The sequence below is a fragment of the Hippocampus bargibanti genome, linkage group LG04, assembly GCF_051943395.1.
Source record: "Hippocampus bargibanti isolate YZ-2025 linkage group LG04, ASM5194339v1, whole genome shotgun sequence".
NCBI lineage: Eukaryota > Metazoa > Chordata > Actinopteri > Syngnathiformes > Syngnathidae > Hippocampus > Hippocampus bargibanti.
The window spans coordinates 477415-490329 of record NC_142737.1 but is presented as its reverse complement, the minus strand read 5'-3'; the positions used below and the strand labels follow the sequence as shown (position 1 = coordinate 490329).

At 43.2% G+C, this 12915-nt stretch overlaps 1 protein-coding gene across 1 annotated transcript; it reads right to left on the bottom strand.

The window, feature by feature from the left end:
* Positions 1-284: 284 nt before the first annotated feature.
* Positions 285-8937, bottom strand: LOC148898589 (C-type mannose receptor 2-like). The gene is made up of 16 exons (XM_088993315.1): positions 8771-8937; positions 6907-7052; positions 6147-6259; positions 5780-5910; positions 5154-5562; positions 4954-5078; positions 4749-4884; positions 3961-4043; positions 3615-3734; positions 3437-3538; positions 3212-3370; positions 2746-2834; positions 2406-2643; positions 2162-2329; positions 1087-1197; positions 285-1010 (listed from the first exon to the last, which is right to left on the bottom strand). The coding sequence occupies exons 5-16, from the start codon at positions 5381-5383 to the stop codon at positions 769-771; spliced, it is 1803 nt and encodes a 600-aa protein (XP_088849441.1). The 5' UTR covers positions 5384-5562; positions 5780-5910; positions 6147-6259; positions 6907-7052; positions 8771-8937; the 3' UTR covers positions 285-768.
* Positions 8938-12915: the final 3978 nt, after the last annotated feature.

Here is a 12915-nt window from a genome sequence, read left to right as displayed (position 1 = left end):
ACAAGTGAAATATATGTGCACCCGCCCCTCCCGTGCACCTGCTGGGTGAGATGCCTGGTCCTAGTGCCCGCCACAATATATAATATCATCTTAAAGACCGAAACAATATCATTGTTTCGGTACTTGACTAACAAAGCTACTCGATGTGGTTCCTGAGTTTATTTAAGTCGCGTTACGTTCTTGTATATATATATATATATATATATATATATATATATATATATCATAGGCTCTACATCTAGAAAAATACAACATTTTCATCCTTTTAATCAAAACTGTCCGACGTTCGAGGCCAACTCAGCACTGGGAGCGAAGGATCAAATCTCCGTATCGAGGCTAACAGGTAGCTTCAAGGACAGCACTTTGGCGCAAATATGGCAGACACACTTTATTGCATGATTAATATTGAGAAACTGTTGACACTAAATTCTACTGTACATAAAAGAGTAAATATGGCATAAAACACTTCATTGCATGATTAATATTGAGAAACTTGGTGAACACTAAATTCTACTGAACATAAGAGAGTAAATATGGCATAAAACACACTTCATTGCATGATTAATATTGAGAAAAATCAAAAGACCATGGCCGAGGCTTCACCAGGTCAAATATAAGGAGTAATAACAATGGCAGAAGTCACAATTCATTGCATGACTGACATGAAATATTGAGAAAAATCAAAGGACCGTGGCCGAGCCTAACCCTAACCCTTAACGACCACGACACGACCGTTTGAGGTCGAGTTGGGGTTGGGGCCCGTGACTCCTACCCCTCCTCCATTTCTCCCTTCCAGTTGTGGGCCAATCTTTTGTCCAGGAACGTCAACACGTGCTGCAAACAAAACCAAGATTGTAGCCACATGTATGCGCAACAACAATGGAAAGGTCGCATCGTACCACTTCGCTTGCAGATGTACCCTCTCTTGTTAGCACAGTTATCGTTATTCCACTGGCCGTTGTTAATGGCCACGGAAAGACAGTTGTCTCGCTTGTAGCCATTTGGGTTCCCTGTAAGGAAAAAAATAAAGATCTCCAAGCGCTGCGTTTCGCAACATTGTCGCTTTGACAGCGCTTTGAAATGCACCTGCACTCCAGTGTTGGTATCCGAAGGCGGAGCCGTCAGACCACGCCCAGTCACCTTCACGGCGGCCGCCCACCCACAGGGAGATCCCGGTTGGGCTGGCCTTAATCGCACCTAACAGGGGACAGTCATTTCAGAATAATCAATCATAATCATACATTTATTTTACAAGCGCCTTTCCGAACACCCAAGGACACTTAACAACAAAAATAATAGACAAGACAGTAAAATCATGAATAAAACAATAAAACAGCAGATTCAACTAGACCCTGAAAGCAAGTTTAAACAGGTGGCCTTTCAGGTGAGATTTGAAGGTAGGAAGCGAGTCAATGTTACGGACGTTGGGTGGAAGTGAGTTCCAGAGTTTGGGGCCAAAGCAACTGAAAGCTCTGTCCCCCATCGTGCTGAGACGGGCAGGGGAGGGGGCACACAGAGGTGGGGGGAGGAAGAGGGCCCGAGAGGGAATGGAAATTTGAACAAGGTCAGAAAGGTATGAGGGGTGGGGGGCAAGGTTTATCTTGAAATCAATGCAAAGTTTAACAACGAGCCAATAGAGCTGCTGGTGCACGGGAGTGATGTGGTGAAAGGAGGGGGTTTTAGTACTGATCTGGCCTGTGGAATTTTGGACCAGTTGGAGCTTCTGGACAAATTTTGGATTGACCCCAAAAAGGAGTGAGTTACAATAATCGATACAGGAGGTGACGAGACTGTGCATAAGGATGGTAGTGGTGTGAGGGGTGAGAGGGGGACGGAGACCATTGATATTACGGAGGTGGAAATATGCACACCCACTTATGTTATTTAGATGGGAGTGAAAAGATAGTGTGCTATCGAGGATGACACCCAGGCGGTACAACTGGCAATGGTGAGAGAGAAACTGTTTGCTTTGTGAAGGCTGGATTTTGTACCGACAAGGAGAAGTTCAGTTTTTTCGCTGTTTAGTTTGAGAAAGTTATGAGAAAACCAGGATTTAGGATTCCACCGGGATCCACAAACATGCAAAGTGGGCGCCAGCAAGCAAGAGAGTTGACAATTGAACCCAGAACTTTCTCGCAGAGACAGGAAATGCTTGTTGTACCTTGAATGAAGGTCTGTGCGTAGGGGTCAGTGATGCTGACTAAGTCTGCAGCCTGTTTGACGCAGTCGTCTCGCGCATCATCCCAGCGACTCGCCGCCAGGTAATTGATCAGGTAGCAAAAGTCTTCAAAGGGATCCTCCAACCACAAGCCACATTTTTCAGTCCAGCCTGCAAGGAAGGAAAAGGCTTCTTGACAACCAATTGCTTGGTTGTTGTAAGGACGAGCAGTGTTTGCGAAATCCACCTGGTCCCAATGATGGCATCTGGGGAGGTTGCCCCTGAGCCTTGGCTGCAACAATGGCACAATTGGAAAATATCAGCGAGCGTATTAGAAGACGTGCAAAGAAAGGATGAAGACGTTTTGGACCTTTTTTGCAGATGAAACCATATCCGTCTGTGCAGTTGAGGCCAACGATTTGACCTGAACGCTTCATGCCAACGCAGTTCTCGGCCTTGGGGTCTTCTTCCCACGGAAACAAATGCTGTGCATCACAGTTGTCACGTCGTTTACTTGGAATTGTGTGATTAGTTGATGATTTTTCTAAAATTCTTACAACAAAACAAACTGGAGGCCTTTCACTTACTGCAACTGTTCCGTCAGTGAACCCAAAGTAGTTGGTGACCTTAATGTCATTGAGTCCCACCCACATAGGTGACGCCTCGCTTACATTGGCTTCAGGAAGGAACAAAAAAGCATGTTACATTTTGTTCTTGCACTTTTTCTTGCTTTCTTTTTCCTTTCACAATTTTGCTGCTGTGAATTGTGAATTTCTGCGCTGCAGGGGTGTCAAACGCCGGTCCTCCATGTTTTCCAAGTCTCCCTGTTGCAAGGCACCTGATTCAAGGACTCAATGGACACACCTGATTCTCACGATCAGATCATCAGCAAGCTCTGCGGAAGCCTGACGTGAGCCCGTTCCCCTGAATCAGGTGCGTTGCAATGGGGAGACTTGGAAAACCGGTAGCTTGATACCCCTGCTCATCCAACGATGTACGGCGAGATGATCCTGACGTTGCAACCAATCCCTGAGTGACAGTCTCGATGCTCACCCTTCAAGAAGTCCACCTCGCTCTGCGAGTGAAAGCTGACAAGGTGACCTTGATCTGCCTCGCAATAAGCCTCTGCATCCTGCCATGATTGTGTCCAACCAGCTTGGAATTGGTAGCAAAAATCGCCATGCGGAAGATAGTCGGGGTCGCAGTGGGAAGCTAAGTGGAGAAATATTGATCAGAAAATCTTGAAGGGATTGAAGATTGTTGTGGGGGGAGACTCACTTGGCGCTGGAGTCGCTTGGCGGTTTTGACTTCCTTTCTTCTCACAAATGTAAGCACGCCACTTGTCAAATTTCCTGCTTTCCCATTTTCCTTCACTATCTCCTTTTGGGGTCAACAACAGAGACGTGTTGGCTTTTGTGATGGAATTTGTTCAGCGTTTGATGAACGCAAACGTTACCTGTCATGATGACTCCGCATTCCCAGCGGTTTGCAGTGTTTTTGGGCCATCCGGTTCTGAAGTTTTTGTAGACAACGGGAGTGTTGTCCACCCACTGCAATATCCCATCTTCGTCCTCATCTGGAAGACCAATGATGGTGAAAGGTTCACTACGCGTGATTCATTGACAAAACCAATTCGTCCGAAATTTGACAATAGCATTTATTCTGAAAACTGAAAGGAGCCCATGTTTCCTTCCGGCACCTTGCTCTGACAAGTCAGCCAAAACCCATTTTTGCTACGACTTTCAGACCAGTTTGCAAGCTATTCTCCAAAAATGGACTGATGGGGAAAACAAATAGTGTACCTGATAAACCAATCCAAAACTCAGAGACACGCTTTTGTCGGAAGTCAGGAAGTTTGCTGTTAATGAAGGATTGTTCAGATTGGCTGCAGGAAGAAAATGTGCAGGTTAACATGAGGAAGCACAAAATCCATTCAAAGTTCATTCATTCATTCATTCATTTTCCAGACCGATTTTTCCTCACGGAGACAGTCAGGAGCCCATCCCAGCCATCTCTCGGCACTAGGTGGGGAACACCCGGAATTGGTCGCAGGGAACACAGAGACAAACGACCATTCACTCTCACACTCGCACCCAGGAATCATTTTGAGCGTTCAATCAGCCTGCCACGCATGTTTTTGGAATGTGGGTTGAAACTGCACGGAGCACCCAGAGAAAACCCACACAGGCCCGGAAGGAGTGGAGTGGGATTTGAACTCACAACCTCGCACTGTGAAGCGGCTAAGCCTTCGAATACCCCATTCAGAGATGTTAAAAGACGACTGGCGGAAGTCTCCACCCGACCCAACCCCCGCTAAGTACAGTAAAGTCTCGTTATATCGATATTCAAGGGAGTCGGAAAAAATATCGATATAACCGGGACTATGGATATATCCGACCTGCGTGCATAGAAATAGTATCGATATAACCGGGACTATCGATATATCCGATATCGATATAACGAGACTTTACTGTATTATTGTTGCGTCGCAAAAGAGGATGAACACCATTCGTTCCCTACTTTTGAGCGAAGAAGCTTAAGAGGCTGAAGCCATCTTAGCCCCAAAGCTACAATGGTGCCCAGAGTCTACCTGTTGATGACGAGCAGGTAAGCGCCTTTGTTGCCGCATCTGTCGGCTGCCCAGTAACAATTGTAGACAGGGTACGTGCTCTGAACCAGCAAGTAGCAGCTTCCGGAAAATCTCAGCCAACCGTCAGGGCAGATGCCTGAGGCAGGACATGGTGAGTGCGCGTCTCTGGGTTTTTAAAGTGCGGATAAATGACGGCGTCGCTCACTGTCCAGTGGCCGTTTGCAGATATACGGACGCTTGGAGCGGCAGAGTTCTGAGCTCCACTTGCCAAACCTCTCGGACTGACTGTTGACGACCGTCGTGCAGGAGCCCACTTCCTCTTCGCCTTTGCTGTTCGGAGAAAGCGGAAAGCGGCTCGGACGTATTCGGCTCGGCAGGCATGAGGCAACAATGAGATCTTCTTACATTGAGGGTTCACCTTGTACCCAGTTGGTGTAGGAGAGCGACAGGGCGTCAGACCACTTCATGTCCTTTCCCTCTCGGAGCTGACACGAGGTCTGATTGCATTCCTGCGGAAAAACCACCCTGGCTCTGCATCCACTACCTTGTACAGCTGCCACGGTTGCTAGCGACCCACTTTGTCTTACCAGATTGGAGAGTCCGATCCAGGCGTCCATCTGGAGAGGATTCAACATTCTAGTCACGTACCAATCCTCCAGAGCGGAGGTAATGGAGACGAGGTCACCGCCCTCTAGGATGCAGTCGTCACGGGCCGTGGACCAGCTCTTTGGGGTTGCCCACTTCAGCTTGTAGCAGTTGGAGCTGTACTGGTTCCATCCATTGCTCAGATCACACAGTTGCGCCGCCGGATTGGCTGAGGGAAAATGCGTGCGGCTAAGCGGTGGCGCTTCTGTAGCCAGAAAGCCTTTTGATGGCACGCAAAAAAGCACCGGGACACTTTAACAACCGTCTCAAATTTGTGTAGTAAAATGGAGAATCGGGAGAGGCCCGCCCGCTGAGTAGTCGCTTAGTATTGTCACACCGCAGCTGGATTGCAACAAAATGCAAAACAAACCACCGAGTGGACTCACAGTTGGTTCGCTCGCAGATGTATCGCAACTGAAGGTTGCAGTCACTGTCTTCTAGGTCAGCGTTGTCGCCGACCAGTTCACCACAATCCTGATTGTTGAACCAGTTGTTAGGCTGACCTTTCCCCCAGCTCCTGGTGAAAAAAAAAACCACTTGTCAAATCTGATGGTATTTTTCATTGACTGTTGAAGTAGCCTGATGTGAAGCACTGCTTGGTAATCCATCGCCTCCTCACGGCACCTGCTACCCAATCACTGGTCCACCTGACTTCACCGATTTTGGACTGGTGGTCCGGGCCCCCGTTAGCCACTCAAGCACCCGGGCAAACGTAGCAAGCTTGCAATGACATTAGGGAAAGTAAGGACATACGTTTTTTGTGCGTTGAAAGGACTGCCATCCAGCCAAAGCCACACGCCCTCGGTGGTTGCATCTGTCAAGCCAACCCAGCATTCATCCCATCCGATTTGTGATGTCAGCCACTTCTACAAGATATGAGACGTGAACATTGATACACAACATACGACTGAGCAACAGAGGTGATGAACACACTCGCAATTTGTCAACAATGTGTGCTCAATCAAATCGACGTTTTTGGGGGGGAAAAAAATCTGGTGAAATGACAAGCGGACACGACCAAGATCTGTGTCCGCTCAGTCATACGGGAGTGGTCCATCGATGAAAAGGATGACGGCCGAAGGAACCTTTTCATCCATCCATGAAGAGGTTTCTTGGGCAGTCATCTGCGCTTCTCCCAAGGTTGTGGGGAGCAGTGGACCTATCAGAGCAGAGGTCTGGCACTGCCACCTCTCCATTAGGGATATATATACAGTAAAGTCTCGTTATATCGATATCGGATATATCGATAGTCCCGGTTATATCGATACTATTTCTATGCACGCACGGAGAAAATTACATGCAAAAAGGGTCGGATATATCGATAGTCCCGGTTATATCGATATTTTTTCCGACTCCCTTGAATATCGATATAACGAGACTTTACTATATCTCGAAGGCCAGAGCGAACTTGTCCGACACCTTCAAAGATGTCCGATGGAAGAAACTTTTTTTTTTATGGACAATAGTCAGAAAATGGTTGACAGGTTTCCACTTGGCTAATATGGGAACTCACCAGTTCGTCGTTGTCCTGAATGATCGCCAAGCTGCTGTTGATTGATGAACAGACGGCTTGAGCGCCAACCCACGGCAGAGTGTCCTTGGAGAAGTAGAAACATTTGTTCTTGTACTCTCGCCAGCCTGCTTGGCACAGACATTGTCCTGGAAACACACAAATATTGGTACTTAGCGTCTTTGGACACGTGACCAAAGACGCCGATGATCACGTGACTTCAATTTCATGAGTTGTGAAGGGGGAAAAAAAAGCCACGTTGAGGCAATTGCAGTGCCTCCGGCGACCGCCAGGGGGAGCGCCCCACCTGGCAGTACCACTAGTGGCCGCCAGGGAGAGCTGCTGATTTTGTGACTTCAGAGTACACAGTAAGTCAGGTGAGGTTTCACATTGTCCTTGAAATAGAAATAAGGCCGCTGATTGGGCCTCACAATTTATTCCAGTTCCTCTTCGACGTTTGCATATTGATGATGTCATCACTAAGGACCCTTAACGTTTTTTGAGGGGGTCAGGGAGGGGGGGGTTCAATCTAAAACGTTTCTTTCGTCTTAAACAATGACGCATAGACAGCTCATCAAATGATGACCTCCTCGCCCACATCTCTCAAAAGAAAAACAAAAGATAGACCCAACAAAAGAATGTTCGTTGAATGATAATCCCCAAAACATTTGTGCCAATTTTTAGCGAAACATATTTTCAATTTTTAGGCAAATGAGCGGAGGGCTACGTTTGCCGCGGCGGCGAAAACGATTTGCCGGGACGTTTGCCAAGAACGGAGGCGACGGTAGCCGGTGTGCTGTGTCGTTCGCGAACGAAGCGGCTGGTTGAGAGGAGCGACTGGAACCGGCTCTTATTTGAGGGCCGCCGAGGGTAGCCGAGTGGAGCCGAGAAGAGCCGACTCCTCCTCCCCTTCACTTCAAGTCGCGCCTCATTGGTCAGAATCAAACACAAGCACGCACACATGCGAAGGCCACGTCAATTTAATAATAATAAAAAAATAATCACCATCATCATCGGCATAGTAATTGTATAGTAATCGTCATCATCAATCATCATAATCATAATCATCGTCATAATGCAAACGTATTATTATCATTAAACTCCTTTCAAAAATATACTATCTATTTTTTTTGCATTTTTAAGTGGTTGTACATATCACTGTACATTATTTTTGGTAAATAATTACTAATTAAATCATCACCATCATAATACAATTAAATGTATTATTAGCGTTAAGCTCCTTTCAAAAATATACTACTTTTTTTGCATTTTTAAGTGGTTGTACATATCACTGTACATTATTTTTGGTAAATAATTACTAATTAAATTACTTTGGATTGGATTTACCTTGATTATTTTTTTTTATTGTTTTTAGCAAGTTAATTTTTGCTTTTTACATCATTGTAAAGATACATATATTGTATGTGTATATAATAATAATAATAAATTTAATTTATAAGCGTATATATATATATAATAATATATATATATATAATATATATATATATATATATATATATATATATATATATATATATATATTGCATTTGTAAGTGGTTGTACATATGACTGTACATTGCTGTATAGTAAATGAATTTGGATTGGATTGACCTTTATGACCGGGGTAAAAAATACTTTTATTATCATCATCATATTACTTATGATTTTTTTTAGCAACAAGTATTATTTGCTTTTTTATATATATCTTTCACCTCGCAACTGCTTTCAAAATGTCCCCATTTGTGGGACTGTTAAAGGCTTTCTGATTCGTCAATTAAAAAAAATCAACGAGAAGGCACTTTTGGGAGGCGCAAAATGCGCACTAAATCGGTGGAATGTCCTCTTTTAAAAAAACAACTCAACTCACCAATTGCAAGCAGAGACGCGACGGCAAGCAGAAAAAGCAATTGGCGGCTTGTTTTTTCATCTTTGACCTGAAGGAGAAAAAAAGGCTGCTTCGTCTGCAATTGTTGCTGACAAAAAATGTCGGAGAGTGAAGTGGCTCCGGTAAGTCGCCGCTTTTCTCCCCTTACACTCGTGGGGAGAAATTAGCTTTGTCAGAGAGGGCCCGTCATGACACTTCATGACACTTCATGACTCGCGGATGATGTTGAGGGGGAAAAAAATAAAAAATCATCCTCCTCATAAAGGCCCACGTGGACTTTTGTTGCGTTGGAACTATCACATAAATACTCGTAGAAGAGATACACGTCAATCACGTTCTGGATTCTTCCACCTGTCAACCGACATATTATTATATATATATATATATATATATATATATATATATATATATATATATATATATATATATATATATATATATATATATATATAGAAAATAAAGAGAAATCGTATAGGAGTGGTCCATCGATGAAAAGGTTTCTTAAATACAACACACAATTTGAAATGATCAAAACAAAAAAAAGCATGCTAACTCAAGCGAAAATGCAAATGACCGCGCATGCGCACATGAAGCGTTCATCATTGACCAGACGCAGCCATCAAAAAAAAAAAAAAAAAAAAAAAGATCCAAATGATCCAGTCTTACTTTTGCTCCCCTTTATGAATCGTTGCAATTCCTGAAGCGATGAGAACAAACCTTACAAACATCATTATTTACTTACTCACACACACACACACACACACACACACACACACACACACACACACACACACACACACACACACACACACACACACACACACACACACACACACACTCTCACACACACACACATACTCACACGCACACAGACTCAGAATCAGAATCAGAATCATCTTTATTGCCAAGTATGTAGAACACACAAGGAATGTGTTTCCGGTAGAACACGCTGCACTAGTATCGTCGTCAAAAAAACTGCTAAGTGGCACAGTATACGCTTCCATTTTGGCTACTGTTGAAAGAGTTCAAAGAGTTAATGGCTTGGGGGAAGAAGCTGTTTAAATGTCTGCTGGATTTGGTGCGCATGGATCGGTAGGGCCTGCCTGAGGGGAGTAGCTGGAAAAGGTGGTGGGCAGGGTGCGGAGGGTCCAGTAGGATTTTCCGTGCCCTACACTGTAAACCCGAACAGTACTACTGACTCAAAGTCATTGAGGTCAGTCAACTCAAAAGCCGATTTTTTGTTTCAAAAACTTAAACGTTTTGAGTTTTCTGAATAGTCATGCGTTTTTAATTTGCAGTAAATCAATACTTTTGAGTTCATGGCTGTCGTGTACTTATATATTTTGAGTAAACGGCAGAACGCTGCGTGATGACGTCACCGCAGGCGCGGTCTCACCGGGGCCAGTTTTACTTCTCGACGGCTAAAGCGTGCAGAGACCCACGAATTCAGGTGAGAAGACAAACGACATTATTTAATGTTACAAGGACCCAGTGTATCAATGCTGTAGTCGGTGCCTTTCACAAGTTAGCAAAGATGCTAGTCCGTGTTTGTGCTTGCGACTGAGGCCTTCTCATCCACTCTTTCAGCTGCGTTGTCTTGAGCCCGGGACTTCTCCTATGTTAAGCGCTCTTCTGTGGCGATATATGTATGATTTTTTCTGAAACGTCTCTTGTCTGTTGAAAGACACACAAGTGTTATTTAGAGAATAGTACCGCGCAGGTTTAGTTGGGCGCTGGCCGAGTAATATCTGTTGCAGGTTCTGTTTGTGTTGGTCGCGAAGGTCCGAGAGTAATCGTCAAATGGGTGTAAAATGAAGGTTTATATAAAAGGGTCACACGAAATCCTCCACGCCGTGGCTGCAACGCCCAGCAGGTTAGTGCTTTGAGTTAACTTTGTTTGCAAACGACAGGACCGCGTGTCAGTGTCAGTGTCCAGCACAAGCTCTAGGCTTAAGCTATCTATACACTTGCAGCGGTAGTGCTGCAGTTTTAACAATGCACTAAGTAAATATAATGATAGCCAAAAAATGTACAGTGGATTGGAATATGTACAATTGATGCAGTTTAAATGGTTATGCATGTGTAAATTAAACTTTTTTTAAAATGTATTTTTGGCATTTTAAGGATACCGAGAGAGCTGCCAAGTCATCAAACGCCTGACTGGTTTGATTGCATCATTTAATCTGGTACATTAAATGTATTAAACTTAAAAAGTTAACATGGATAAATGTGTTTTATTAAATTAAAGGATTACATTCATTGTCATGTTCAACCTTTCAGCCCCCGGGTCCAAATTGAGCAACACCACCATTATCGAAGGTATGTTTACATTTTTATTTGTGTTATATTCTTAATTACCTGATGAATATCATACAACATGTAGGTATTTTTTATATTGAACAGAATTTTACCCTTTTAACATATATTGGAGTATTTTACACCATTAGTTGAGACTTCATTGATTGTTCTTTCTTTAAAGTGTCACATTCTCCTCTGCTCTTACCAGCAACTGATGTTCATTAATCATTACAGTGATGCAGTTGTTAAATTGCAATAGGGATAGTGCGGAGGTTCCAAACTATTACGAAGGATATGCTTGGATTTGAGCTATAATAATCCCTAACTGTCTTTAATTTGGACCCACTAGAATCACACCAACTTTACTTTGCTTATCCAAACACGTACTCATTCTTGAAAAATGTTGAATGTAATTGCAGGCCTAACATGGACTGGAGATGCAAACTGTGTTCTACATTTCTCCACTGCGAGACTATTAAAGGCAAATCCAATCCAATCCATCCCTGGATACTCGGGCAAAGTTATTTAGCCATTATCGTTTGCAACATTTCCAGTATTCAAGAGTCAGCCCACTGCCATGTCTCGACAGCACTTGCATTTGCACTTTTCAGTATACACATGAGACGCGGTCTGGCCCTTGGTGCGCTCCCATCATACCTACAAGAAGATGACTCCGAGTTCTTCAAGACATTACCTGACTTAACACAAATGTCTATCTATGGCCACAATATATGCTATAACCTTTTACTTTATTCTGTATGTGTACGTTTGTGTGTCTTTTGCAGTGGGAAGAGGATCCAGACATTGAAAACATTCATCCTGTCGCACTTGTCTCCGTCACAACTGACAACCTCACTGGCGCCATCTTGTTTAACCCCGACAGCATTTCTGTTGTGATAGAAGACGGCATGATTGTGAGATGTCTCCCCAGGTTGGCTGATGCACACCTCCTCTTGTTTGCTGTAATGTACGCATTGCATTTAGATTATCCCCAAAAAATTAATCCACACATTCACCTTCATTCAGAAAATACTGCTGTGTCTTGATGATAACAGACCACTCAAACCACGCTTGCTAAGTTTGAAAAATGCTTTGTTCCGCAATATTGAAGGCCTCCAATATTACGGAACAAAGCGACACTCGATAAGTAACTTCAGTTTTACTCTGCTTTGTATACCTGTTTGTGACTGATTTTATATTAATACAGTAAAGTCTCGTTATATCGATATCGGATATATCGATAGTCCCGGTTATATCGATATTTTTGCAGACTCCCTTGATATAACGAGACTTTACTGTACTTTGATATGTAAACTTGGATTCCACCAAAATGTCTTTTTTCGTTTCAGGAATACTGTGTTTGTTTTTAGTCAGTTTTACCTTGATTTGCACCTTATAACGAGTACATTGAAATGTATTCGGTTGTATTTATTCAAGTATATGCTTTTCAAAGAATTTATTTTTTTAACAGAACAGCAGAGTATATATAATTTGTTGTTTTTTTCTGTTTTGTTGTGTTTATTTCACATCTTCTGCTCAGGGGTTTATTTGTTGTTTTGGTACGTGGACATGCTGCGCATTTTGGTACTGTTATCGTTTGTTTCATCAAAGGTTGTCTTAAACCTTAATAAAAAAATGTGAACTAAAACAGACGTGAGGTGTGTTTTTGTTTTTAGACATAGAAGGCAAATGTAAGTACAGTATACATGAATATATGTTTTCATGGAACATTATAAATTTGAGTTGGTTAAGCTTAAATATGAAACCTAATTTTAATTTAAAAATTAAGAAAACATTAGAGTAAACTGAAAGTACATCTTTTAAGTTCA